Source organism: Pollachius pollachius (genome assembly GCF_949987615.1).
Source record: "Pollachius pollachius genome assembly, chromosome: 8".
In the NCBI taxonomy this organism is placed as follows: Eukaryota; Metazoa; Chordata; class Actinopteri; order Gadiformes; family Gadidae; genus Pollachius; species Pollachius pollachius.
In genome coordinates, this window is record NC_136941.1 from 6,771,235 (window position 1) to 6,798,476 (window position 27,242).

The 27,242-nt window shown below is 48.6% G+C and overlaps 4 protein-coding genes across 10 annotated transcripts in view; 3 read left to right on the plus strand and 1 right to left on the minus strand.

Annotated features, from left to right (window-relative positions):
* celsr3 (cadherin, EGF LAG seven-pass G-type receptor 3) overlaps positions 1–6,643 on the plus strand; it is a gene marked incomplete at both ends in the record, with an annotated part of 89,076 nt that extends 82,433 nt beyond the window's left edge. The window contains 5 exons of the mRNA XM_079742386.1: positions 1,035–1,144; positions 1,987–2,160; positions 4,761–4,955; positions 5,217–6,195; positions 6,616–6,643. Of these exons, the coding sequence (XP_079598512.1) occupies positions 1,035–1,144; positions 1,987–2,160; positions 4,761–4,955; positions 5,217–6,195; positions 6,616–6,643 (1,486 nt within the window). The remainder of the gene's footprint in view (positions 1–1,034; positions 1,145–1,986; positions 2,161–4,760; positions 4,956–5,216; positions 6,196–6,615) is intronic.
* A 4,288-nt stretch (positions 6,644–10,931) lies between these two features.
* On the minus strand, positions 10,932–14,837 carry fsbp (fibrinogen silencer binding protein). Of its 6 annotated transcripts, XM_079742059.1 has the most exons (5): positions 14,030–14,837; positions 13,598–13,792; positions 13,242–13,297; positions 12,852–13,056; positions 10,932–12,599 (listed from the first exon to the last, which is right to left on the minus strand). In XM_079742059.1, the coding sequence occupies exons 3-5, from the start codon at positions 13,287–13,289 to the stop codon at positions 12,040–12,042; spliced, it is 813 nt and encodes a 270-aa protein (XP_079598185.1). In that variant the 5' UTR covers positions 13,290–13,297; positions 13,598–13,792; positions 14,030–14,837; the 3' UTR covers positions 10,932–12,039. The 6 variants fall into 6 exon arrangements, with proteins under 6 accessions (XP_079598185.1, XP_079598180.1, XP_079598183.1 ...); XM_079742054.1 differs by lacking the exon at positions 13,598–13,792 and having other exon boundaries at positions 14,597–14,837; XM_079742057.1 differs by having other exon boundaries at positions 12,852–13,792; positions 14,030–14,450; positions 14,597–14,837.
* Positions 14,838–15,029: 192 nt separating this feature from the next.
* On the plus strand, positions 15,030–20,293 carry wdr6 (WD repeat domain 6; the record flags this gene model as incomplete). Its single annotated transcript, XM_079742323.1, has 6 exons — positions 15,030–15,366; positions 15,469–15,621; positions 15,856–18,748; positions 18,893–18,970; positions 19,205–19,321; positions 19,516–20,293. Exons 1-6 carry the CDS (start codon positions 15,297–15,299, stop codon positions 20,291–20,293), a joined length of 4,089 nt encoding a protein of 1,362 aa, XP_079598449.1. The 5' UTR covers positions 15,030–15,296.
* Positions 20,294–21,426: 1,133 nt separating this feature from the next.
* LOC307079083 (uncharacterized protein) lies at positions 21,427–26,698 on the plus strand. 2 transcript variants are annotated; one of them, XM_079741176.1, is made up of 4 exons: positions 21,427–21,939; positions 22,636–24,189; positions 24,921–25,337; positions 26,000–26,698. In XM_079741176.1, exons 2-4 carry the CDS (start codon positions 24,135–24,137, stop codon positions 26,200–26,202), a joined length of 675 nt encoding a protein of 224 aa, XP_079597302.1. In that variant the 5' UTR covers positions 21,427–21,939; positions 22,636–24,134; the 3' UTR covers positions 26,203–26,698. The 2 variants fall into 2 exon arrangements, with proteins under 2 accessions (XP_079597302.1, XP_079597301.1); XM_079741175.1 differs by having other exon boundaries at positions 24,130–24,189.
* The last annotated feature ends 544 nt before the right edge of the window (positions 26,699–27,242 follow it).

Consider the following 27,242-nt stretch of genomic DNA (forward strand, 5'->3'; position numbering starts at 1 on the left):
CACACACAGGAGCAAAAATACAACCATACAGACGCACACATGCACACGCACACAAACACACACACACAGGAGCAAACACACACACACACACACACACACACTCAGGGACACTCAGGCATGCACTTGAACGAAGGGACACTCATGCATACTCACCCATGTAAACACAGGAACACAAATACACTTGCAGGGACGCACATAAAGACATACACAAACAGACAAACACACACACGTAAACACAAGCACTTTAATGAATGTTGCTAATTGTTTCTACCAACAATACACTACACCAATACACACACACTCACGCACGCACATATCATTTGTGAATTATTTTTGGAATCATTGTTGCAGCAATGTATGACAGTGGATTATGTCACAATCTAAAGCACTTTGTTACCTACCTGTGTCCTATTGTAATGACACAATTAATCATGGTTAATTGTCAGTGTATATAAAGCCATGTGTGATTAATTGGTAAGGCGTTGACTGGATACCGGTCATCGTTGACGTAGGGTGCGTGCTACAGTTGAAGTTGGCACCGCAAGGGGTAAGGTTGTGTGTGGAGGGGGGAACTCGTGGCTGTAGTGGAAACCATGGAAACGGTGTCGCGTCTGGGTTAGTGTGTTAAACACCGGAGGAGGACTGTACTTTATATGGAGCGGGACTAATGGTCTTACAGAGATATTCTTATCTTCATGCCTCATTGGGTATTGTGGGAGGTGTGTATGTATGTAGTTTGTACATTGTGTGAGTGTGGCCTTGGTTACAGTGTGTGTGTGTGTGTGTGTGTGTGTGTGTGTGTGTGTTGGTTCTCATGTGTAGATGCTTGAGCTTTCGTTTGCATATGTAATTACTACATGTGTGCGTGTGCATGCGTGCATGTGTCTGTGTGTAGTCCAGGAATAAGGCTAACGTTCTTTCAAGGTCTTTTGTCTAGGTTCACTATAAGACGTGAATACACGTGTACTTGTGTGTGTGTGTGTGTGTGTGTGTGCGTGTGTGTGTGCATTGAACGTTCCGCTCTCCGTCTCCAGGGAGAACCTCCTGGCCCGGCAGACCTTGGAGCAGAACATCGGTCTCACCGGCGCCACCGACCTGGACGTGGCCATGTTCCACCGAGACGGAGGTACACGGCCGCACGCACGTACGGACCCACGCACGCATGCACGCGCACCCGCACACACACACATGCACATGCACACACACACACACGCGCACACACGTACGGACCAATGCACGCATGCACGCGCACCCGCACACACACATGCACACACACACACACACATACGCACACATGTATGGACCCACGCACGCATGCACGCGCACCCACACACACACACATGCACATGCAAACATGTATGGACCCACGCACGCATGCACGTGTGCACACGCACACGCACACACACACACACGCACACAGATGCAGACTCACACAAACGCACACACACTCACTCACCCAGGGACTCACGTGCACACTTTGAAAGAGCAACCTACGTCAAGGCTTATAAATCACATACACATCTGGGATCCCTTCAGACCTGTATCCATGGTAACCTGTCACATACACACCATGATTAAAACAAACGGAATCATCAAATATTGACCTTTATTGTCTATCACATCCCCCCATTCCTCTCCCTCTTCGACTCTCGCTATGATTCTCCGTCCATCTTCGCTTGCTTTCTGGCTCTCTCTATATCTCTACCTCTGTCCTTGTCTCTAAATCTCTCTATTGCTTTATCTCCCCCCCTCTGTCCCTATATATTTTCCCTCCCTATATATATCTCTCTCCCTCTGTCCCAATATCGCTCTCTCTATCTCTTTCCTTGTGTTGTTGTATCTCTCTCTCTCTATCTACCTGTGTCTGTCCCTCTACCCTTATGACTTTCACTCTTTTGCTCTCTCTCTCTCTCTCTCTCTCTCTCTCTCTCTCTCTCTCTCTCTCTCTCTCTCTCTCTCTCTTCCCCCCCCCCCCCCCCCCCCCAGGTGAGGACTCTGACTCAGACTCTGACCTCTCCCTTGACGAGGAGCGCAGTCTCTCCATCCCGTCGTCCGAGAGCGAGGACAACGTGCGTCTCCGCGGACGCATTCAGCGTCGCTTCAAACGCTCCAATCACAGAGAGCGTCTCCTCACAGAGCCCGCCCAGAATGGCACCAAAGGTAGGCTGTGCGAACAGGGACACACTGTCAGACCTACACACACAGACACATACACACAAAGGCACACCCACACACACAAACATAGATACAGACAAAGACACTCACGCGCGCACACAGACGCGCACACACACACACACACACACACACACACACTACTCTGTTCAGGCAGACAGCTGATGAGTTGTATGCTAAAGGAGGTTACAACCCCTTAACACACTGCTTTACCACTGTCTATCAAAGTTCATGGAGTGCACCCACATGCACACACATACAGGTAGACAAACACACACACACACACACACACACACTCTCTGTTCAAGCAGATGGTTGATGAGATGTCTGCTAAAGGAGGTTACAACCCCTAAACACAGTGCTTTACCTCTGTCTATCAAAGTTCATGGAGCGCACACACACATACACACCCATACAAACACACACTAACACACCTGCAGATAGCAATCAATATCTCCCATCCACTATGCATGAGGAGGATGTCATGCATAATAAATGCCAACGTGCACTACAGTGCGACCTTTGTAGTGTGAACGTGTCAGGCATATGTCGCGCTGTGCACTGCTCCCAACCTGCTCGCACCCTCACACACACACACACCAGATCACTGCATGACCACCAGAGCCATCTGGACGGGGTCAGAGGTCACGGCGCACACAGAGGTCAGATCCATGCACTCGGGCGGACTGAAGATGACCAGCTCCGGGAGCGCTCAGAGTGGTTCGCTGGGCAGAACCCTTTAGCCCGGCCGTCCTTTAATGGACCTGTGTTTTTACCGCTTTTTACCGCTATCTGTCATTCATCCAGTGGGGTGGACCCTCCCACGTGTGATGTCACGATAGAGTAGGTTTTATAATGGCTTGTAATGGCCATTCAATATCAAAGCCGGTGGTGCAAAAAGGGGCATTTTTAAAGGTTCTGCAACCCAAAGTGGGTGGTGATGGGTGGTGGTATTTGGCTGAACCGTGGTGATGGTGATTCAAAATGTAATCGCTACAGAAAGATCTGTTATGCCTACATCATCCACCTAATGTGGTGTCAGAATAAAAAGGATGCAGACTGTAGCCATCCCCAATTTACAGCTTCAGTGGCAGGTTGATAACTGGACCGGTTCCTAAACACCTCCCACAATGCACTGGGGCGCTGTGTTGCACTGAACATTTGTGCTTAGTTACCTGAAAGGGGTTAGATGGAAATTGTGTGAATACAAGGACAGAACTACTAAATCATGATCAACACTGACACCTTTATTTTTTCATATTATTTAGTTATCATTTAGTTTAAAATTAAGATGAGTTTAGGTGCTTGAAAAGTCTAAAAAAAGCGATACAGTTCCAACAGGAAACCGGGGACAACTCCCATCACTGGGACTGCAACTCCCACAAGCAAATTAGCCCCAGCTGTTGAAAAATCATTTCTGGCTTGACGACTGCAGAGCAGGCATTATAACGCAGGTGCTTACTCAACCTATAAAATAATGCCCCAGTGAATTAGAGAGCCCTAAGCATACACTCAACCCAGTCATTTACCAATGATTAAAAGGGTATCTTAGGGAATGTTAAAAGGAATGTCTCATTCCATCTACAACAGCAGCAAGCTGTTTAAAAGGCATTTTACTCTACTGTAATCACTGCCCAATTGATTTGGAGATTAACTCAACCGTGTTTATAACTGCATGCTAATAATCATTTCAGCAACGTCTTTATGTCTATCTAAAGTTTGTGATTTATCTTTCTCCTCTACTCTCTCATCTACTTCTTCACCGACACGCTTTCCAAACTGCTTTTGAAGTAGTCCTTCCTTCATGTTGCTTTCTTTTTCCAAACTAGACAGTAAAAAACACACTGGGTAATTTCCTAAAGGGGTTAACTCAAGATATCTGTGGCCTTCCTGCTAAGCCATCTAAAATGTTACTGAAGTCTGTGAGTGTGTGTGTGCGTGTGTGGATGCCTGCTGTGAATCTGCTTTGCCAGCGCTGAGTAGGAAGCGTTTGTTCTTTAGAGCAATATGGAAACACAACTTGCGTCCCCGGAGGTGATGTCAGTGTGTGAGCCCGGCTCATTAAATGTAGATTCACAACACATTCACAACAAATAGGACAATTTAGGAATGGAAAATATAGAAAGTAGTACTAAATACAGGACATTTCCCATCTAGGATTAATATTTGGTCATGGTATCCGTATTTATGGTATCCATATCCATGGTATCATTAGAAGAAGATAATCCAGAATATGCATCAAACTGCATAGATAAGCGTTATTCTTTTATTTCCTTAATTACTACTTTCACATAATTTGTGAATAAGTTGCTGGCTCATTGTTGGACACTTTTTCCAGTATGTTAGTTGACTGTGATAACTAGTCTGTAAATTCCCTAGTTGATCCTTGCCTTGTCGCACAGATCTCATTATCCGAAAGGACTTGTGATGTGTGACAATCACAAGTGTGTGTTATACCCTGCATTTGATAAATATCATGACAAAACATTTACACACTAAGCAATTGTGTTGTAGTAAATGCTCAAAGGCCACACATTAATCCCAGATCCACTGAATAATCAATGACCTTTGTTCCATGTGATTGACAGACCTGGACGGCAACGACCTGCTGTCCTATTGGCCCGCCCTGGAGGAGAGTGACAACCGCAGCCTCCAGAAGTGGGGCTCGGAGCGCCCTCTGGGGGCCGACTACAGTAAGGATGCCGCCAACAACAACCAGCCCGACGCCTCGCTCACGAGCGGGGACGAGAGCGGCCTCACGCAGCCAGGCAGGCACCGCAAGGGTAAGTCACACACACACATGCGCTCAAAATAAACACACACCGTCGTCAGAGTTAAAAAGACGCTTTAAATAATTTTCTTGAAATGTAGTTTTGTGGTGTGATTTAACGCGTACATTTTTTCTCTCAACTTTACGCATCCCATCCTTTTCCTCTCTCTCACTCTCACTCTCACTCACTCACTCCCTCACTCCTGACTATCCTATTCCTCTCTCCACTCGCATCACATGATCGGGTTTCCTCTTCCTCCCCTCCCCTCTCCAGGTATCCTGAAGAACCGTGTGGGCTGCCCCCCAGCCCTGCAGGGCCGCGGCCCCAGCGAGCTCAACTGGTACCGGACCTCCACGCTGGGCCACCGCGGCGTGCCGGCCGCCTCCTACGGCCGCATGTACTCCCACGCCACGGGCTCGGCCGCCGGCGGTGGCGGCGGCGGCGGCGGCGGCGGCGGCGGCTCCCTCTCGCAGCCCGCCTCGCGCTACTCGTCCCGGGAGCACCTGGACTCCCTGGCCCGCCGCCAGCTGACCCGGGACCCGCTGGGCCGGCCCACGGTGGGCGGGTCGCGGGACCGCCTGGACTCCCGGGGCTCCCGGGACAACCTGGACCTGCTGCCCCGGCGGAGGGAGCTGGGCCCGGGGGGCGGCGGAGCCGGGCCGGACCACCAGCGGGTGTCTTCCTCCAGGGAGAACCTGGCGGGGTCCCGGGACCGGCTGGACTACCCGCCCCACGCGGGCAGCGCCCACGCCTCGCGGGAGGACCTGAGCGGGGGCGGCGGCGGGGAGGGCTACCTGGGGGGGTCCCGGTCGCAGCTCAACACGCTGACCCGGCGGCAGGCGACGTCCCGGGAGCACCTGGCGCCGGGCGGGGCGCTGGTCAGCAGCCGGTCCCGGGAGCAGCTGGAGACCAACGGGGGAGGGGGGGCCCAGCCCTGCCGGGAGTGGCTCCGCACGCTGCCCCCCCGCCAGCCCTCGCACCCGGACCAGCCCCCCGCGTCGCCGCCCCCCCCCATCTCGGAGGAGCCCCAGCAGGAGCAGCCCGCCCCCTCGTGTAGGTACCCGGGCGCGCCCCCCCTGACCCGCCCGCCCTCCAGCGAGCACCTGGACATCCTGTCCTCCATCCTGGCCTCCTTCAGCTCCAACGTCTTGGCTCCTCCCCCCGGGGCCAATGGCTCCGCCCACGGCCCCTCCCCCTCCCCGCCCCGCTCCCTCACCTCCCAGAGCATCTCTGAGGTCTCCCCCGACTCAGAGTAAGTGACCCCCCCTCCCCCCCTACTCACCTGTCTGTCCCTCACTGCTAACCCCGCCCCCCTTCTAGCTAACCACGCCCCCTGCTAGCTTACCCCACCCCCTTACTTCCTCTCAGCACAGTTCTGATTGGATGCCATGTGTAGTTTCTTGTCATCCCTTACTTCCTCCTCCCTACCTCCTCCTTCCTTTCATCATCCCGCCCCCCAAGTTTGACCTATTCATCTTTTTTTCATGAAATACTTATTATTTATTTAACTTATATTCTACAACAATATTCCTGTATCAAATATGTTTTTTGGAATAGGAATAACAGCAGACTAGCTAACTACTGCGGACTGGGAGACGTGAGGGCTATGAGGGCTAAAACTAAAACCTTTTACAGCGCACGTTTTAACAACTGCATCTCCCTTTGTCTACAGAGCCAACAGAAGCGAAGGCCAGTCCTGATGACCGCCTCCAAATCCCATGATGCAGTGTGCCTGAGTCACCAGGGCTAGGGTCAAAGGTGACGGACCGACTCTGGGTTACCGGAGCTCTGATTTCCGATTGGGTCAAGGGTGACCGAGTGATTGGCGGGAACATACAATGTCAAAAAAAATCAGTGTCTCTAAGGCTTTCGGTTTGGTTTATCGTTTTTTTCAAAAGGATGCAACTATGATGGGCTGATTGTATAGATTGAGTTTTGGGTTTTTTTTCGTCACAAATTCCTTGCAAGGGTTGAGTCTTATTGATGAACACAGTTGCCATGGTGATCGCCTCTTCTACCTGGAGAGTGTGTCTGAGTGAATTTTGACGGAACAAAAAAAAAACAGACTGATCTCCAAAACATACGCCCCGAAATACGGAAAAAAGAGAGAAGGGGCAAAGAAGAGGGGTAAAACTGTAGATAACATTTTTATACATTTTGTATTTTTTTCATTGGAGATTAAGGAAAAGATGAAAACTACTTGTGATGTTTTTTGAAGATTTATGTCCATGTGTGGATGTGTGTGAGGTGACTGGATGAAGAAGAATATCATTTATTGCTGAAAATAGAAATTCACAAACCCAGCCCCACCCGAACCACCCAACCCGCCAACAACACCCAACACCACCAATAGTTTTATTCATTTCCCGTTTGCTCTCTTTCCCCGATCATTATCTTTGTGTATAAAACGTAGGAACAGGGGGCCGGCGACTGTGATTGGATGAGATTAACAGGAAGTGATTTGAAAGAAGTGATTGTAGATACAGAGAGGAATTCTAAAAAAAAACAAAAAAAAAAAACAGAAAAAACAAACAGAATCGACGGCACGAAACGATTGTGCCAGGACAGACGGTTGATGGTAAGATGGCAACGCCGGAAGAGAGCGTCCATTTTGGTTCCTGCCGGGTCGAGGATTTGAGTCAAAAGGTCATGTTCTCGACAAACTGCTGTTGTTTTTCGGGAACCCCAACACCTACTGGAGGTGACTGTTTCCTTCGTCCTAGTATACTTTGTCTCTTAGTTTTTCTGTGCCTGGTGCCGTTTCAACCATATCAGTTATAGGAAGAAAACAATCGATTTGGATCTAGAAGTGTTTCTGGAACCTTATAGAACTTTCCAGACCTGCAGTTAGAGGCGTGAGGTCCGTCCGGCTCCGTGGGCAACAGGTGTATATCCGTTTACAACCGCAGAAGGTATCTTCAAACCAATCCAGGTATTACACACACTTTGCTGAATCCCATCTCAACCTGCCTCAAGAAAACTACCCTAGCTCCCTAATGAGCAGGGCGAACCTCCCGCTTAAACGCAGGCACACGCACTTACTAAAGCTCTGTGCTCACGACCAAACTTAAGCCAAAGGATTCATGTTTTCAATCCCTATTTTGTAATTCCTATGATTCTCTCCGACATTGTTTGTAATCAGAAGGGGGCCTGCCCGTAATTCAGAAACCTCATTGTTCCGACGTCTCAATGGTCCGAAATATTTCCCATTAGATCGACATGCCACTATGCCGACGGTTCAATGTTACGAAAACGGAACCCGTTGGTCCGAAGTGCCGTTTGTCCGACTTTTCAAAAAGGGGGCGCAATAGGCCTACATATAAAGACTTAAATACAACCTAGGCCTACATATCACGTTCACTATGAATATTGGAGAGAGAGAGAGCGAGGTATAAAACTCTTTATATGTAGGCCTACTGAACCGTCGGCCTAATGCGCCTCCTAATGTGTTTGACTTATCGGACAAACGGCCCTTCGGAACAATGGGTTCCATTTTCGTAACATTGAACCGTCGGCTTAGTGGAATGTCTAATGGGAAATATTTCGGACCATTGAGACTTCGGAACAATGAGGTGTCGTAATTACGGCATGGCACCAGCAGAAGAACCTCATTTTATTTTTTATTGTCTATACCAGAGTATTGCATTGAATCTTAATGCAGTTATTTATTTATTTATAAATGTATTATTTATTTATTCCTTTTGTGATGTATTATTTAATGTGCCATAGAAGCGTTCAATAAACTGGTCTCCGGGTTCATGCGCGTTCAGCTCAAAGCGTTGGGTTTTGTTAAGCCGACGCTGACTTGGCACTTAAGGCCTCTCTTTGTTCTATCTGCAACCCTGAAACCTTTGGTGATAGGTTTTAGGTATATCAATTTGTCTGGTAGGATGAGTTGACTTCCCCAGTCCAAAACCGTGTTTAAAACCCATGTCACGTTTTACCAACATAAGAAAAAACAGCCAATCTTAAACCAACGACATCAACAGCTTTTTGTTTGTTTTGAATTCCACGACAACACAAGGAAACCCATTTCATCTGGGCCACGGACAAACTCCCAGCTCGTCTCGCTGTCACGGTCAGATGTGTCCCCACTAAAAGCCTCCTAAGTGCTTTCGGCACCCAGATGTGTTTAATGTTTAATGTGCACAGCGCCAGCTGCCCCCAGGCCCAGCGCCGCTGCTGATTGGACTGCTGTGCGCCTGTCATAGGATGTCAACAACCAATCAGAGGGGGACGCTGGTTTTTCTCGAGCACTATCAGAACCGTGTACAAACAACTGATTTTAAACATGGATTTTACATTGACATTGGCTGAAGACATCTTTTTTTTTTAATGGTTGTTTTATACTTTTGTGGAAACTGTACACCTACAAAGGAGATTGATTGGCTCACAAACATTCAACAACTAATATTTAGTCATCATGCAAACATTTAAGTATTTTATCCTGACTCAAAATAATTTACCATGAAAATAAATAAGAAAAATGACAGCATGGAATACCAAACCGAATAAAATGCAGAAACATAGACAGGCCGTGTTTGAATTTGAATTTGAAAAGCAAATCAACTTTCAAAGGATGAGGACGAGGGGAAAGAAGAAGAGTGAACGTGCATCAATTCCCATTAACTGTTGTGCCAGAGTTGGGAGGGGCTGTACTACTGTCTGTCGTTCCTCCTGTCAAGGTAATCCACTGCCTTGACACAACCTTCCCGTTCATCCATCCCCACCCTCATTCAGCTGATCTAGTGGTAAGTTAACCTCCTTCTTGTACAGACATGAGATTTATTTTATTGATCTATTCGTTGTTTACCTGGGGGTTTTATCAATTCAAAATGGCCATCCATGGCTGTATGTTTGAAGTGTGAGCACTGGACATCTCTGTTCGATTTGTTTGTTTTTTTGACGTGATGTTTTGTATGACCTCCTGTCCAATGAGATGAAAGATCACTCTGAGACAAATCCTTTAAAAAAAAATGTAACAATCCCTTTACAGTTGTGTCTGATTCAAATGTATCTTAAAGTGGTTGATATAACCTATGGTCCTCTATGCAGTCTACAACTTCTGTCTACATGCATACTACTATACTTAATGTAGGCCTATAAGATGCTTATTCGTCCCTGTAACCCCAACATTTTATGACGCCGCAAACCTAACCCTTTATGCAAGAGGTTTGGTATTGACGATAGACGGATTTCACCTGTGTCTTTCCACTGTGTAAACACAGCCTTAAAAGGATATGGATAGTTGGGACTTGTATATCGAAATATATAGTAAAGTGAAAATGTCTGGTTTGGTCCAGTTAACATTGAATAGAGTGAGGCGATTCAGTTGTCTACTAAATGACTGAATAGACACTAAGGGATGAAGTTCTATTTTGGATTTGAAACTTGGGTTGGAGTGGGGTGGATTGCAGGAGACATGAAAGCTTGGGAGACTGTCTTTGTTCGTTGCGTCTGTTCATTTTGGGATATCGTCATTCTCACTGTCAGGATGGGGATGTTGTCACGGAAACTGTTCCTCAGATGTTCATCACGAAAAAACATGAAATGTTGGCTCATTAAAAGAAAACTAAAACTAACCTGTTCTGTCACGGTGTATGTTTTTGTGGTTTGGTGTAGATTCTAGTTCACATGGGAAGAACACCTTGGGTCAAGAGAGACTCATGGATATTTAAAACATAACTAACCATCTGACTAACAATAGCTTAAAACTGTAGGTTGCCCAGATCCTTATCTCCCCCTCTCACAGAACCAACTTAAAACACAGGGCTTTTTTAAAGAGTGCAGCCACTGAACCGTGCCAGCATACAAGTTTAAATGCCTTTAATTCTGAATTAACTTGTGTTGAACCAATGTTGACAGTTTCAAATGGTTTTCAATGCTGTGTTGATGGTTCAAATTCACATGCAGTCCAAGTTGGATTACTTAAAAACGCTGTAAATTAGGCCTTCTCAACCTACTAAATATCAACCTGCTGGCAGTTACTGTTCTCTCAAAGATAATCAGAAACAAAGCTTTACAAATATGACCTGATATGATACAAGCCGGTATGTTTTGAGAACCCCCACCAAAAAAGCGAAATAATATATAAAAGTAAGCATTAGCATATTTGAAGAACATTTAACCAATAATCTCATTTCAATTTAGCTGCTTTTAATAAGAATTTTAAAACCATCAACTGTGATTGTAGTCATTTAGTATGACCGTTAAAAAGACAATTTGACAAAAGACGCACATTAGCCTTCTAGATCTTGTGCCTTGAAACCGTTAGCAGTTTGGGATTATCCTGAGTTTGTGACTTCACATTCTCTGGATTTGCACAGATCAGTCTGGGCTCGAGCCTGATGAAAGCCATTCTCCAAAATGTAAAATTGGACCAATCAGCAGTAGGGAGGAGTTAGCATCAGATACCTCTCATCTGAAATAGACTGAATAACGATGTTAAAGGATAAACAGTAATTTGCACAAGACTTATTTCAATGTTTCTGCCTTATGTTCTATTCAACAATTATTTGGCATGAGCGAAGAGACCAACAGCGTTACTTAGTAATTTATTCTGACTGGCTCAAATTCTTAATGTCAGGCCACGCCCATTTGTGAAAATCCATTGCTGCTCAAACTTAAACCTCTGGATGGTTTCACCGTCACAAGGCTATCAAACTGTACCAGGCAAACATTTACAAACAAGTTCAATATGGGCATCCAAAGTAGCACAATGATATATTACAGTATTAAAAAAAATGACAATATAATCATGAAATTTAAAATCTTCCAGATTTGTATTGACTTTTGAAATTATTGCCCTCAATAATTAAGATAATTCAGAACTATACTTATAGTGCTCCATTAACTCAATATTGTCTCGGAGCTTTCAAACAACAGCAGCAAAATCAATCTCTTCAAAATAACATGAGATTGTTTAAAGATGCAGACACATTCCCCACATATCAAAGCAGTGGCTACAATCACTTGGAACGTAAAAAAACCAATGATTTATAAAAATAGTCTTCCCCATTTGTCTTATGAAGACAAACGGGTATATAGTCAATAATAAAAAAAAAAACAACACATTTAAGTCCATCTCGTTGTGTCGTCACACAATGGCCCCCTCCTCGGTCGCCCGCGCGCCGCTCCCCCACTCGTCCTGGTCGCTGCCGGAGGACGACGACGGCGGCGGCGGCGGGACGTCCTGGCCCATCCTCTTCAGCTTGGCCCCGTAGTACCTCCTCTTCATGCGGTAGGCCCGGGCCTTCTCCCGGGCCGCCCTGCCCTTCTCCCTCAGCACCTCCTGCTCCCAAACCAGCACCCGCATCCGCCGCTCCCACTCCAGGCTCTCCATCTGCTCCCTGCGCCCCTCCTCCTGCTGCTGCTGCTCCCCCAGCATCTCCACCCGCTCCTCCTCCAGGGCCTCCACCCTCTCCTGCTGCTCCCGCTCCCGTCTGGCGAGGGCCGCCGCCGCCGCCGCCACGGAGCGAGGCGTGCGAGGAAACTTGGGAGGGGGCGCCGTGTCTCGCGGCGCCGGCTCCTCGCAGCGGCGTCGGGCTGGTGACGGAGGCCGGTGGTGTAAGGGGGGCTGCTGGGGAGTGTGGAGGAGGAGGCGGGGAGGGTGGTGGTGGTGGTGGTTGTTGTTGGGAGCTTGGACCCTGGGGACACCTGGCGAGGTCAAGGTTCAAGGGTGAGTGTCATGTTATGGTGGGGGTGACGTTGAATACTGACCGCAACAGTTTTGGCATTACAACTATTAATACAAGTATGTTTGTATCATTACGCCAGTGTTATATGTGGATCAGATCCACTGAAATGTCCTTGAATCGAAATTCCCAAATCAAAAAGTTTTACCTCAAGTAAACCTTTTTCGATTCGTAAATTTCCTAAATAAACAGTCTGTGAGTTTTCTAAACGCACCACAGTCGACACTGCTTTGGCTCGGCACGCCGCGCGAGTCTATGAAACTGGTCGGGAACGTGACCTCCTGGAACGAGGCATTGTGGGAAGCGGAGCTGGCGCCGAGGACACTGTGCTCCAGGTCTGCCGACGGGTCACTTCCTGTTAGCCGGTCGAAGGCGTTGAGGTGCAGGCTGAGAGCCACCGGCTCCTTGTCCTCCTCATCCTGGGAAGGTGGGAACCGCGACGTTTGTTTATGACCAAGCGGTGGTGACGCACCAAAGCATCGACTGTATCTACGCCAGCGTCTCGGTGATCCCAGGTCAGACGTCCCAGCTGAAGTCATCCTACCCTACGACGACCCCGCTTAGAAAATGTAATGTATATGTTATAGCAGGTGACTGCTTTTACCTTGATATTGCCGTAGCCATTCACATGATCGGCGACATTCATCACCATGATGTGACCTAACCGAAGAGGCAGAGCGAAAGAAACGTAGCAAAAAGACAGACAGACGGGAAGATGGGAATCAGGGTGGATGAGAGGAACAATTATTCAAACAGTAAGCCGGTGTTTCCCTCTGGGAATAAAGAGTACCGCAGCCATGGTGATCACTTAACCAACATCTACTCAGAACGCCACACAATATGGACCCTTTCCGTGTGACGTCACTTTTGCATTCGCCGCCATTTGGGGTGTCAAGCGAGAGGTAACCAGGGGGGTACTACGTCAAGGCTCTCAGGGTTTGGCTGGTGTGTTTGGCTCACGTTGTGGGGGGCTGTCGTCCTGTCCCAGGAGTGTGGCAACAGCAGCAGTGGCAGCAGCATCATCCTGCGCCTTATTATTGCTCAACCGTCTTTTGGTTTTAAGAGCGGCAGGTTTTTTAGGTTGACGCGGAAATTAAAGGTTTCCCACCACTGTTGGAGCGTAGTCCGGGGACAGTGGATTCCCACTTCGTTTACCTAGAGGAAGAGGAAAGCAAATGTTACAACTGTTTAAATCAACTGTCACATCGATGCAACTTTTGTAATTAACACTATTTACTTGATTTGTGTTGCTATTGCATGAAAACACTTTAGTACACAAAAATAAAGTTACAAGTTAACATGTTATATTAAATCAAGTAGTAAATTATGTTGAGGAACTTTTTAACGTCTTTTTACTAATACATACATGTTTGAGAGTTTTTTAAAACTTACCCGAGATGCAAAGTGCACTGCAGACAGAGTCGACTGGGCTCCCATGCAGGCACCGTTGCGTTTCACAGCTGCCACCCAGTGCTGCCTTCTCTCCAAATCATGGGGATATCGGTCAAATGACACAAGCGAGCCAGGAGTCTTCCTTTTGAGACACCCAACAGCAACACAAGCGTGCATCATTATGGCCAAAGTAGAGCGGGACTATATAACCTGGAAAATCAACCACTCAAGACTGTACAGAGGCTGGCAAGCCTCGGCCCTAGGCTTGATCCGCGCCTGACACCCAAAATGGCGGTCTGAATGGAATAGTGACATCTGTTCTAGGGGTTTTAATATGTTTCGGTGGGTCTGTGTGGTTGCTGATCCGACCACCTAATATCAACACACACGCTTGCATGGGCATCCTCGTTTGGGTTTGTTGCTGCAGTAAAGAACAAGGGGAACAAGAATTACAAAACCCAACCTCACTACTGGCAAATGAACATGGCCACAGATACGAGATGTATTGTTACACACGAGATGTGTACGTTGCGGTGGTGTACATGTATGATCTGTGGATTGGACTACCTTCTACGAGCTTGCGGACGGCTGCTTTATGGCCACAGCCCGCGGCGTGGCTTGTGAGGGCTGCCTCTCCCATCGTCTGCAGTTTAATTGCTTTGCAACAAGCTTTGCATCTGGCCAACTGAATGTCTTGTGGGTCTTTGACGAGCCAGTCTTTGTATATATCCTTGGAAAGCCACGCAACCTGGAATTTACATTTTCCAGGCATGTTTATCGCCGTAGAAAGTTCGGCACCGCAGGTCCGCAGCGCTTACAATGGTCAGGAGACCAGAGTTTTGCGGCTGTCACGTGTGCCTTTCACCCCAGCACAACAGTGCCTAGCCAATAGGCGGCCCTGTTGGATCCAGCTGACTGTCGTATAACCGATTGTGATTGGTTAAGATACACATGCGGAAGAAGGACCATGGGAACGGCGTGGATGTATTGGACACATTTTCATATAGCTGTCTGTGAGAAGCACCTTCGGTTGGATTGTAGACACATTTTATCACGTATAGCTGTATGTAAGTAAAACAAGGCATGCATAAATAAATAGTGTTTCATTACAAGGAAAAAAACCTTATTTACTGACTGTTGGACATGTCATGGGGCTAACCTGCAAGTTATAGTCAAGTATCCAAGTTACTCAACACCTCCTTCTGTAACGTGATATATACAGTCCGTCGTCGCTCACTCAGGATGGTAATAATTACCTAGCTCCACAATGGAAACGGTGGTGTTAATTGCTCCAATCACAGCATTGGAATTTTTCTTGGAGGATTACCTACTGAAAGGTAAGCTCTTCCTCAACCTCAACCGTTACTTTTCTGTCTTTCTCTACACTTGCCCATTCCCTCTCTCTAACGAAGGCCCCTAACTGTATACACTTCTCACAGGCGAGGGTCCAATCTTGACCGTTTTCAGCCTCCAGTCGCGCACCAGAGCCACAGCCTCGATTGCTGTTCTTCAGCACTATCGGATTCATGGTGTCCGCCCCAAATATAAGGACAAACAACCACAACAGAACCATGAGGCAGAGAAAGAAGAAGGTTGGGCAGGATTACTCACAATTAAACTGTTATTATTTGAAACTGCATCCCTTAGCTGTGTATTAGTCAAATAATCGTCATGTATTTTAGTTTCATTCAGTGAAATATTTAATTGGTTTTACTTTTTTTATTCACTGAATATGGACAATGCTTTCTCCTCCTGATCATGACAATCATGTATTTTCGTCAATCTTTATCAAGCATTTAATACATGTCCTTGATCTTTGCCCCCAGGAGGAAGCTCCACCACAGAGCCCGATCTCTATGACTTGGCGGTGTTTGGAGGTAAGGGTGTGCGGTTGGTGCGTCTCATCACCCAGCCCCACGGTGGGGAGCCTGTGCGCCTGGAGGCCCACGGCCCCCTCATAGAGCTCCGAGACTGGATCCTGGATCTCTGCTGGCTGACTCAGGACGGACGCGCCCTCCTCGGCGTGGCTCTAGCCCATAACAGTGTTCTTCTCCTGGACCCTCACGAAGGGATCACCCTCGCTCGCTGCGGCTGCCTGGATGGATGTCTGCTGTACTCTGCCCTGCTGCTGGTGGACCAATCCTGGAATAACTCAGTCTTGGTCGGGGGGACAGTCTTCAACCAGCTGGTTCTTTGGAGACCTAACAGAAGGGGAGAGGAGGTGGAGGTGGTTTGGGAGGAAGGGGGCGACCCTGAACGCAAAGCCCCTGTGGAGAGGCGCTTGCTGGGGCACGGCGGCGTCATCTTCAGCATCTGCTACCTCCGGGAGAAAGGCTGGCTGGCCTCGGCCTCCGACGACCGCAGCGTGAGGGTGTGGGGCGTCGGGGCTCTGGGGGGCCCTGGTCCCACGTGCGGGGACCCGGACCCCGCGTGCCTCGTGGTCCTGTACGGACACCAGGCCCGGGTGTTCTCCGTGCACCTTTCCCCCGGGAAGGTGTACAGCGCCGGGGAGGATGGGTGCTGCCTGGTCTGGGACTGGTCTCGCGGCGGGGGGAAGGTGGCCCAGACCTTGAAGGGCCATCGGGCCGGCGGGATCCGAGCGTTCGCCGTGAGCGAGGGAAGGGAGGAGGACGGCACCAGAGCGAGGTGGGTGGCTACCGGGGGCGCCGATGGAGGAGTGAGGCTGTGGCGGGTGGAGGAGACAAAAGTGGAGGAGGAAGATGATGATGAGGCGGAGGAGGAGGTGGGGATGGCTGCCACAGCCGCCCTGACGGACTTGAAGTTTTCTGGTAGAGGCACGCCCAAGGGGCTGTGCATGGTAGAGGACGGAACCGCAAATTGGGCCCGGAGTAAAATCTTGGCATGCACTGACCAGGGGGCAGTGTACCAGGGCTGCTGTGCGGCCGCCGGACAGTGGGACTTACTGTGGCAGGGGGATCGGGCGTACCAGTCCTACTGCGTGATGGAGGTCCTAACCGTCACGGTGAAGAGTACCCCACGGAAAGCCCACCTATGTGCAGTGGGGAACCTCAGCGGTGGAATCCATATCTTCGACATGTCCCATCCCCAGTGCGGACTGTCTCTCAGAGGAGGGGACGGGAAGATCCATAGCCTCGTTTGGGTCGAGGGACATGCGCCCCACGCGGGGTACCTGCTAGCGTCGGGTTCACACGGCCTGGTACACCGCTGGTGCGTGGAGGCACGGCCGAATAGAGACTCAGGCTCAGTTCTGATCGCCGAGCCTCGCCCTCCGTTTGCTCTGCCCCCCTGTGCCAAGCGGTGGATAACCAGCGCGGTGCGCCACCGCAAAGGTCCACCGGGGGCGCTGTGGGTGTGTGGGGACCGGAGAGGATCCCTGCTGCTGTTTCAGGAAAGTAGCAGACGAGTAGGAGGAGAGGAGGTAGACGAGGAGAGGGTAGATCCAGACTCTTTAATCATAAGCTCAGCTGGCCGACAGACCAACGCAGATGCAGAAAATGAAAAGGAAACAAACGGTTGTGATGAAGAAGGGAAGGAGTGGTCGGATGACGGCGGGAAGAAACCCGCAGGAAAGGTTGACCCGCCCCTCCAGCCTCTGAGTTGTCTGTTTGGGGTGCACGGGAAACAGGGGGTGACCTCCGTCTGCGAGCACCGGGACCTCTTATACAGCGCCGGGCGGGACGGCTGTGTGCGGGTCTTCAGGATTCGCCCCGCCACACCGCAGTGGGTTATCCCGGGGGACCACAGACCCAGCGCTGGGGAGATCATGGAGGCCGACGTCTGGCCTCAGCTGGAGGTTCTGAGGGTCCAGCGGGCCTGTAAGGGCATGGAGTGGCTGGAGAGGGTTCTGATCCTCGCACCTCCTGAACACTCGACGGCCGAACCGCTCGGGGACGAGGAGGAGGAGGAAGAGGGAGGAGGAGTAGAAAAGGGAGAATGGCGTCGCAAGCAGGCCGTGGAAACTAAAGTAGAACAGGAATCTACAGGTAGAGGAACAAAGGGATGGCACGACGGTAGAGAGTGTCGCTTTGTTATCGCCGGGTTTCAAGCGGTCAACTTCGTGGTGTGGGATCCCGTGAAGCAGGAGAGGCTGCTGACGGTGCCTTGCGGTGGAGGCCATCGCTCCTGGATTCTCTGGCCCCCCTGCAAGAGCTTTTGGCCTGGCTACGGCGCCCTGGTCTTCATCAAGCATGGGGCCGTAGTAGCCACGCAGGCCCCCAGAGAGGCCTTAACCTCGGCCGGGGTGGCCAGCAAGACCGGGGCTTGCGGCCTCAGAGAGGGCGTTCATGGGAAGGGCATCGGGTGCGTCTGTAGGCTGGGGAGGGTAGGGGGTACCGGGGACGGGTCTCAAACTACTCAGGGTATGGGGTCGGATGAAGGACACTGGGAGGTCCTTGTGACCGGAGGGGAGGACACCAGTTTGACCGTCCTGGCCGTCCAGCCAAGCTCTGGAGCGGTCCAAGTGTTGTCCGTCATCACCGACCACATCTCCAACATCCGCACTCTGGTGGCTGTCATGGACCCAGCTGGCGCGGGGCCCGGAAAACACTCGCTCTCTGCTCTGCTTGTGTCCGCCGGTGGTCGGGCTCAAATGCAGTGTTACCGTCTGCTGATAGGTTGGGACGAAAAGAGGCGGGAATCTTATTGCCAGGTGATTCAGGTGGCAAGTCATCGATTAGACGAGCAGTGGGAGAAGAGGCGAAACCGACACAAGACGGTGAAAGCAGACCCAGAGACGAGGCAAGCGGTGTATAAAGATTAACACGTGATAACTTTGGTTTTTCCCCTTCTCAGCGATTGAAGATCATACTTTAGTCTTTACATCTTTAGTTTTTTAACTAACTTAGTAAAATTAATGTTTATGTTGTGTGTGTGTGTCTCCAGATACATGTCCGTAGCAGTGGTTAACAGCGACAACGCGACAGCTGTAGTGGCGCTAGCCTGCAGCGATGGAGCAATCAGGTCAGTTTGCCCCAGGAGACAAAATCATGAAGATTTAAAAGAAAAACAGGAATTTGTTTGTGTGGCTGATTTTGTTTCTGTTTATCAACAGAAACGGTCCCTTTCATTTTTATTCTTGTCCTTTCAAACACTTTAAAACTAATAGATATCATATTTTATCATTTGAATCCACTTTTCACAGTCTCACTCACTCATACTTTTCTCACCTTCATCATCTGTCGTTTTTTTTGCCAGATTGTTCTCAATCAGCGAGGTCAAAGGTCAATTTGATTTGTTATGGGAGAGTTTCTACCACCACCGCTGTGTGCTCACTGTTGCCCCCTGCTGTCTGGCAGACGCAACAGGCAACAGGTAAGAAGAGGTTTCTTATGGGCAGAATTTTATCAAATTCCGGCTTTTAAAATAAGAAAAGATTCACTTTATTAATACCAGAGTTTCAGGACATATTTACCGTGTCTGCTACTTTACTGAAAATACGTGTTTACATCTTTAGCGCTAAATTATGTCTTTGTCCCAACATTCCGCCTTCTCTTTGAATCTCACAGATACAGACTTCTTCTTAGTGCAGCAACTGATGGCAGAATTGCATTGTGGGACTTTACCCCAACCTCATTACTGGCTGGAAATTTGAATTCGAAATTGGACACATCCGCTCCGTCCGGCCCGTGCCTCACCTTTCCCGCCCACCAGAGCGGAGTCAACTCACTGGCGGTGTGGCAGGAGAGAACAGAGGACGGTTGCCTGGTAACCGTCGCCAGCGGAGGCGACGACGGACAGCTGACCCTGTCTGTGGTTCAGGTGCGGTACCCCGAGGTGCAGACAGATGGCGGCAGAGTACTTTCACAAGAGCACCACCACCGCCACCAACAGCGCCTCCTCTCCCAGTCCGACCTCACCCTCCTCTCCCAGTCCGACCTCACCCTCCTCTCCCAGTCCCGCGTCTCGCTTGCCCACTCTGCCCCGCTCACCGCGCTGAGCCTCCTCTGCCCGGGCTTCCTCGTGTCCAGCTCCCCGGACCAGAGGGTGCGTCTCTGGAGGGTGTGCAGTACCGGCCTCCGCCCCACGGGGGCGCTGTGCTCCCACGTGGCGGACGCGGCCGGCCTGGCGGCATGGGGGGGAGAGTGGGGACCGGGTGAGGGGGGGGAGGGATGGGTGAGGGCCGATCCTGGATGTGAGAGCAGGGGTCTGGGCCTGGGGGGAACCCAGAGAGGTGTGAGCTTGGTTCTCGGGAGCGGTGGAGGAGGGATGGCAGGGCAGAGGGGGTGGGTGGTGGTCTGTGGTCAAGGCCTACAGCTGCTACACGTCAGGACGTCTTCACCATGACGGACAGAAAGAGAAGAGAAGCATATACATTTACAGGGACGATTTGAGAGCAAGTCCTGTGTGTGTGTGTGTGTGTGTGTGTGTGTGTACACTGTTTTATGATGTACATTTTAATGCATTTTATAAATCCTACCAAAAAGATGGATATTATACTCTGTATTGTTAAATATAATTAATAAATATTAATTTATACCAATTTAATCCAGAACTCTCCTGTGAATTATAGTTCTGCACATCAATGTGAAGACCATCGCGGTTATATAATTGGGCATGTGATCGATTATAAAGTGAATGTAGTGAAAACTAAATTTGGTGAATATTTAGCATTCAACAAAGTGTAATCTCTTTCATTGATTCACTTCAAACGATCAAAGGAGAATGTGGCAGGAATCCTTCTGCATGTATGAGTGGAGAATATATTACTTGTGTGCGTGTGTGAGAGACGAAGCGATACAGCGAGATCAAAGATGAGGCCTTCTATAATTGAATGTGGCGCAGTGTTGTATTGCTGCTTATTTGCAAAGCAAAATGCTAATTCCATGCTAACAACTCGAAGAAAAATGCTCATAAGTGGAGGTTTTGAGTTCTGGCCCACATGTATGGACCGGCCCTACGGGAAAACAGCCGATCTTCCCGATGGTCACTCCGCCTCTGGCCGTGAAGACCACAGAGGACCAGACACCCATCTGGTCTCTGCTGGAGATAGAGCATTTAATCTTTACCTTTTTTTTTCTTCAACGTCGCAGATTCTTACCTCAGAAGTCTGTTTTTGATTGTTTGCAGTATTTGATCTCGGGAGAAGAACAACACAAATCTGCTAACTGATGCTGGAGTCACCCTGTCTGGGGGTAAATAGACTCTCAACTCGACTGGAGGTGCAAGATGTCATATAACTGTAGTGTTCTATGTTTGTTAAGTGAACCTCAGACTGGCTCTGAGAAAAGCCGGCTATCTCTGTTATCTTGGCAGGAATCCTCAGGAATGAGGATATGATGTTGTGAGATGAAGTGTGGCAGTTCTCAACTGATGCCAACATTTTTTAGCAAGAGTTGTTCCTCGTATTTTTTGTAAAGGGGAAAACCTGAACATAATACTATCCAGGAAATAAAACCTTTTAGTTGTTCAAAGGAAATGCAAGTTCCAAATCAAGCAGCTTGTTGGTGTGTCTGGGCCTTAGATCCCCCCCCCAGTCTCACGATCAGACTTTAGACGACCAATTGAAAATCTGACGGCAGATGAACTCAAATCTGGGGGATTTGCTTTTTTTCGCTTCGTATTTGTTTCGAGCGATCATGTCGCTGGGAGCTGGGTACTCAAACTTGGCCAGAAGTAGTCAACTGTAGAAACAAGTCTGTGAGGTTTTAAATCCACACCGGCGTGCACACGGCGTGCGCGTTTATTGCTCGTTTATTGCGTACGCCGCAATAAACGCACGAACGTCTGCGTCCATGGTGGACCACCAGAATCGCCGGCGGATGAAGTCCAAAGTGCGGGTGATTCCCGGGTGGCAGGTGAGCTTGGAGGAATGGGCCCAGACCAGCACCCGGGACCGTACAGCATCCAGAACGAACAAGCGATTTGGGGGGCCGGAACCGGGGCCTGGCTGCTGCCTCTGCTAAAGGCGTACCTCGGACTCAACCTCCCAGGTGAGTGTGGCGATCAGACAAGAGGGCAGGATGGTTTCGTGATCAGTACAGGGGTCCTTGGGGGAGTACAGGTGGGACAGGGCATCCGGCTTAACGTTCTGGGACCCGGGACTGTAGGTGAGGGAGAAATTGAAACAACCAAAGAATAAGGCCCACCTGGCCTGTCGAGAATTCAATCTCTTAGCAGACTGAATGTAAGCCAATTCAGGTCCAAACTATAAACGGTGAAGACCATCAATGTGAAGACCATCGCGGTTATATAATTGGGCATGTGATCGATTATAAAGTGAATGTAGTGAAAACTAAATTTGGTGAATATTTAGCATTCAACAAAGTGTAATCTCTTTCATTGATTCACTTCAAACGATCAAAGGAGAATGTGGCAGGAATCCTTCTGCATGTATGAGGGGAGAATATATTACTTGTGTGCGTGTGTGAGAGACGAAGCGATACAGCGAGATCAAAGATGAGGCCTTCTATAATTCAATGTGGCGCTGTGTTGTATTGCTGCTTATTTGCAAAGCAAAATGCTAATTCCATGCTAACAACTCGAAGAGAAGTGCTCATAAGTGGAGGTTTTGAGTTCTACGTGTGTGTGTGTGTGTGTGTGTGTGTGTGTGTGTGTGTGTGTGTGTGTGTGTGTGTGTGTGTGTGTGTGTGTGTGTGTGTGTGTGTGTGTGTGTGCACGCCCCTCAGATCTGATTGGAGTAGACTGAGCTGTTGGTCAGCATCCGGGCACTACCACAGTAGTGCCCGGGTGCTGTTGAATGTGCACAAGAGGACGCAGTATTTCTGTAGTTTGTGTATCTCCACAGGCGTGTGTAGTATGTGAATGTGTGTTTGACAGCAGGTGGATCCGTTGTGCACTGAAGCAGAAGGAGATCAATGTCAAGACGATGAGCTTTGTGTGTGTGTGTGTGTGTGTGTCTGTGTGAGAGATGGTGTGCTTTTTAATTGAATGCAAATGTCCGGATGAGTGCACACTTGCATAGGAATGAAATTGTATTCTGTGTGTGTGTGTGTGTGTGTGTGTGTGTGTGTGTGTGTGTGTGTGTGTGTGTGTGTGTGTGTGTGTGTGTGTGTGTGTGTGCACGCACGCGGGCCACCCATCCTAGGTAGGTACAGAGGGGCCCATTGCTTTCCATCAATATTTCAACCTGATATCATATTGCCTATTGTCCTGCAATCTCCTCATCGCGGAGATGGAAAGGAGAGAGAGAGAAGTATGAGGTTAGGAGGTGAACAAACCATTCAGACACAGAAGGTCACTGTAAAAGAGAGATTTTTACATTTGGTTAATGTATGAAGAGTGGGAAGCAAGGAAGAGGAGGAAGACTGCACTACCCTTCACCCCTCTGCAGTCCTGTTCAGGGAGTCGAGCCCGTAGCCCCAGCAGAGAGGGAAACAGGTGGGCGTGGCCAGGTGAGGAGAGCAGGAGGCATCAGAGCATCAGAGCACCGTTCACTTTATCAATGGGCCATTGTTTGACCTCTGAAGAAGAACTCATGACCTTACCTTTTAATGATTTGTTATGGACTATCCCCCAGGCTCATTCAAGAACCATAAACTAACAAAGTTGTAACTGTTTCAAATACATTTTCATGTTCCTTTAAATGATGATCATTGGACCTTAACATATTGAAGTTTGAAGGCACATTTGTACCAAGCTGCCCCTAATGTGTGGCGGTAAAACGGTACAGATAACAATAGGGAGGGTGGATGCACTGTGATAGGGGACACGATGTGGTAAGTGATAGGGGGGACCCCATGCTGAGAGAGAGAAAGAGGGAGGGAGGGAGCGAGAGAGAGAGAGTGAGAGGGGGAAGCGAAGCACAGGAAACTAAAGACTTTATATGAGACGAAGACTTCATTAGACTTTATATCGCACTGAAGAGGATAAGAAAGAACAAATTTAATAAAGGAATATCAAGGAATTACTAAGGCTTTGCATACAATTAAGTAGGGTTAAATAGAGTGACGCAATGACAGAAAGACAAGTTAAGGCGTGGATGGATGAGTTTGAGTAAAAGGGAGAGAGGAAAAGGAAATGAGGATGGAATTAATGGACGAATCAGAAGCAGACAGAGACGTGCATGTGTAGTGAGTATTGTGCTAATTACAACCACTAATGAGTTTGAGGAATTGACATATTTACTTTGAATGCATCTCTTAATTCATTTTCATAACTAGGTCTGATGATGTCACAAGAACGCTTACCTCTGATTGGATCTTCGAAAAAAAAGAGTGCAGGTAATCACTTGTGATTAAGACTCGTGATTTTATAAATTGCAAATTGACAGATTAGTCTGGTATTGATTATGTGATTATCTTTTAATTCAATTGCTAATTGCCCTCCAACAGAGACTAACTCAAAGTAACAGAACACATGTCTCTCAACTGTGAGCTATGTGTGTTAGGATATAATGGGTGATGACGTAGTATTATGTAGTTGGAAATGGTAAAGTGTTTTTCTAAAAAAAAATGTTTAGGTGTGAGAATGTTTTGGTTTTAAAATACTACGTTTTTTTTCATCTTAAGGTGTATTTTAGAATGTTGTGGTTGTTCTTTAGAATGTCTAAATGGTTTGAGGATGTTTACATCGTGTTGTTAGAATGGGTCGGTGTGAGAATGTTTATGTGGGATGTTTTTTAAATGTTGAATCGCCGACGCAATCTCTCTCCATCAACAATATGAGTAAGAACAAACCGTTTTGTTCTTGCTCAAATTTTGTTCTTGCTCGCAATATGTTTGTGCAATTGTTTGTCTCTTTCCCCTTTTGCTTAGGCCTGCTTTTATTATAAATGTAACGTAATGTATTTTATTCTTATTGTATTTTGGGTTGCCTATTGACAACTGGCCGGGGCCTACAGCTGGAAATTAGCCAAACAGGCTAAAGCTGCTCCTTTGACTGTACTCAAAGGGGACCGTCCACCAAACTACAAACAGATAAACTAAACTACGTGCGTGTTGTTCCCCACCAGCCAAGGCCTCAAGCTCCGCCTCCGCTCCTCCCCAGCGCCTCCCCCTGGCCGGTCTGAGACGGCGCAGCAGCCGGCCGTCCCAGCCCACCCCCTCGTCCTCCTCCCACCCCCTCTCTCACGCCTTCCTCCACGCCGACACCTCCATCACCCCCTGGGGAGGGCTCTCCCTCTCCTCCTCCTCCTTCACCTCCATCCCTCCTCCTCCTCCCCCCCCTCCCCCTCTTCCTCCACCTCCTCCTCCTCCTCCTCCTCCCCCAACTCCGGCCCAACCTCACCCGCACCCGCCTGCTCCTCCCCCTCGACCCGCGGCGCCCCCCTCTCGCCACGGGCGGCGCGGGGCAGGCAGAGAGGTTGGCGGTTCGAATCCCTGCTCCCCTTCCTTGCTGCACCGCGTGTCGGCCCAGATGGAGAGCCCAGGTAGCATCGCAGCGTCGCTAAGTGATTAGCCTATCCCTGTATCACTGCAGGATCTCTAAGTTGTATTAGTATCAGCTAATATTACACCAGCCCAAGTGGTGTCTCATAGTTGTTCTAATTCCTTTATTATTCCCTAGCATTTAGTATCTGTTATTACTATTGACTATAAAGATATTAAGAAACTATAGTCTGTCCTCTTGTGTTCTCTAAGGAGGTCTTAGCAGGCCATCGACTTAATTTACAGTTAGTTGACCAAGGGTAAATTGATATTCTTTCTTTCTTTGTGTATTCGCTCTCTATTCCTCTGTCCCTCTCTCTCTGTCCCTCTGTGTCTCTCCCTCTCTCTGTCCCTCTCTCTGTCCCTCTCTCTCTCTCTCTCTCTCTCTCTCTCTCTGTCTCCCTCTCTGTCTCTCGCTGTCTCTCTCTACTCCTGTCCCTCTCTCTCTGTCCCTCTGTGTCTCTCCCTCTCTCTGTCCCTCTCTCTCTCTCTCTCTCTCTCTGTCTCCCTCTCTGTCTCTCTCTGTCCCTCTCTCTCTCTCTCTCTGTCTCCCTCGCTGTCTCTCGCTGTCTCTCTCTCTCTCTCTGTCTCTCTCTCTCTCTCTCTCTGTGTCTCTGTCTGTCTGTGTCTCTGTCTGTCTGTGTCTCTGTCTGTCTCTGTCTAGGGAGGGAGGCCAGGGAGTCACGGGCCCGGCGGAGGCCTGTTCCGCGCATGCCCCGCCTCCCCCCGCTGCGTCCAATCAACAGCCTCAGCTTCACGCGCAGCTTTACCTTCTCCTTTTTCGAGCTGCCGGTCCACCAGACGGCCAGCTGTCGCGCCGAGCGGGTCCGTCACGTCATGCTCCTGCTGAGGCAGATGCAGTACTGAGCCCCGGGGTGGCTCTCCCTCTCTCTGTGGGTCACAGGGGGGCTCGTACCAGGGTCGAGGGTTCACATCAACCTTAGCTTTTGGTGGGGGTCTCCAAATCAGAGGCTAACAAGACAACCCTGTTATCCATCGCTTGTCTCCCAGTGTTAGACCCCCCCACCCCACCCCAAGTCTCACGGTCAGACTTTAGCAATGCTTGTGAGTGACTGTGTCTGTCTGTCTGTCTGTCTGTCTGTCTGTCTGTCTGTCTGTCTGTGTGTCTGTCTGTCTGTCTGTCTGTCTGTCTGTCTGTGTGTGTGTGTGTGTCTGTGTGTGTGTGTGTTTGTCTGTGTGTGTCTGTGTGGTGCGTACGTGTGCCTGCAAACCTTTTAACCCTACTAGATAATGTATAAATGAATGCCTCAGTTAACATGAACATAATTACTAAACATGAGTTCACTTTCAATAAACAAATTATTAGTTAATGCTTTTTACAGTCGAATAAATGTTTAATAAAGGTTAATTAATCGGTAACCCTTCCTTTTACAGTCCCATAATTACTAGGTATTTACCTGATAAATATATGGTAAATCATTGATATTATTGGGTAAGAAGGTAAATACAGAGGAACTACAGCTGAAGTACTAAGAAAAACCTCTACTATTACCCATCAACTCAACTAAGTACCGTGTAGTTGTAAATGTTTTAGGTTGGTAATAACTCAGATATAATTGTGTACTTCATAGGAAAGTAAGCAACCAATTCTTAGAAACAACTCTTCTATTATCCATCAATTCAAGTTACAATAGTAGTTATCCAAGGTTTATGTTGATAACAGCCCAAGTCTATGTACTATGTACTGTCTAGAAATTAACATAGTACTTTCCAATAAATTACTGTTTCTTATATAGTTATTGTTCACAGCTACACCCATTTATAAAAGGTTTACCTCAGAAACTACGGAATTGTTTGTATTTAAATTGAAAAATTACAGCAATACTTACCTGGTAACAATCTTTGGAACATTTTTTCCTCTAGTGTCATGGTACATCTTCTTAAAT

What these genes read in the sequence shown, in the direction of transcription:
- fsbp (XM_079742054.1), bottom strand. Translation starts at nt 14,801, where the DNA reads ATGCCTGGAAAATGTAAATTCCAGGTTGCGTGGCTTTCCAAGGATATA. An exon ending in CGTCCGCAAGCTCGTAGAAG is followed by an intron (nt 13,298 to 14,596) that starts GTAGTCCAATCC and finishes CTCTTCGGTTAG; the next exon opens with GTCACATCATGGTGATGAAT. An exon ending in ATGGCTACGGCAATATCAAG is followed by an intron (nt 13,057 to 13,241) that starts GTAAAAGCAGTC and finishes CCACCTTCCCAG; the next exon opens with GATGAGGAGGACAAGGAGCC.
- LOC307079083 (XM_079741175.1), top strand. Translation starts at nt 21,819, where the DNA reads ATGGGCCCAGACCAGCACCCGGGACCGTACAGCATCCAGAACGAACAA. An exon ending in CCTCGGACTCAACCTCCCAG is followed by an intron (nt 21,940 to 24,129) that starts GTGAGTGTGGCG and finishes TTTCATAACTAG; the next exon opens with GTCTGATGATGTCACAAGAA. An exon ending in GGCCCAGATGGAGAGCCCAG is followed by an intron (nt 25,338 to 25,999) that starts GTAGCATCGCAG and finishes GTCTCTGTCTAG; the next exon opens with GGAGGGAGGCCAGGGAGTCA.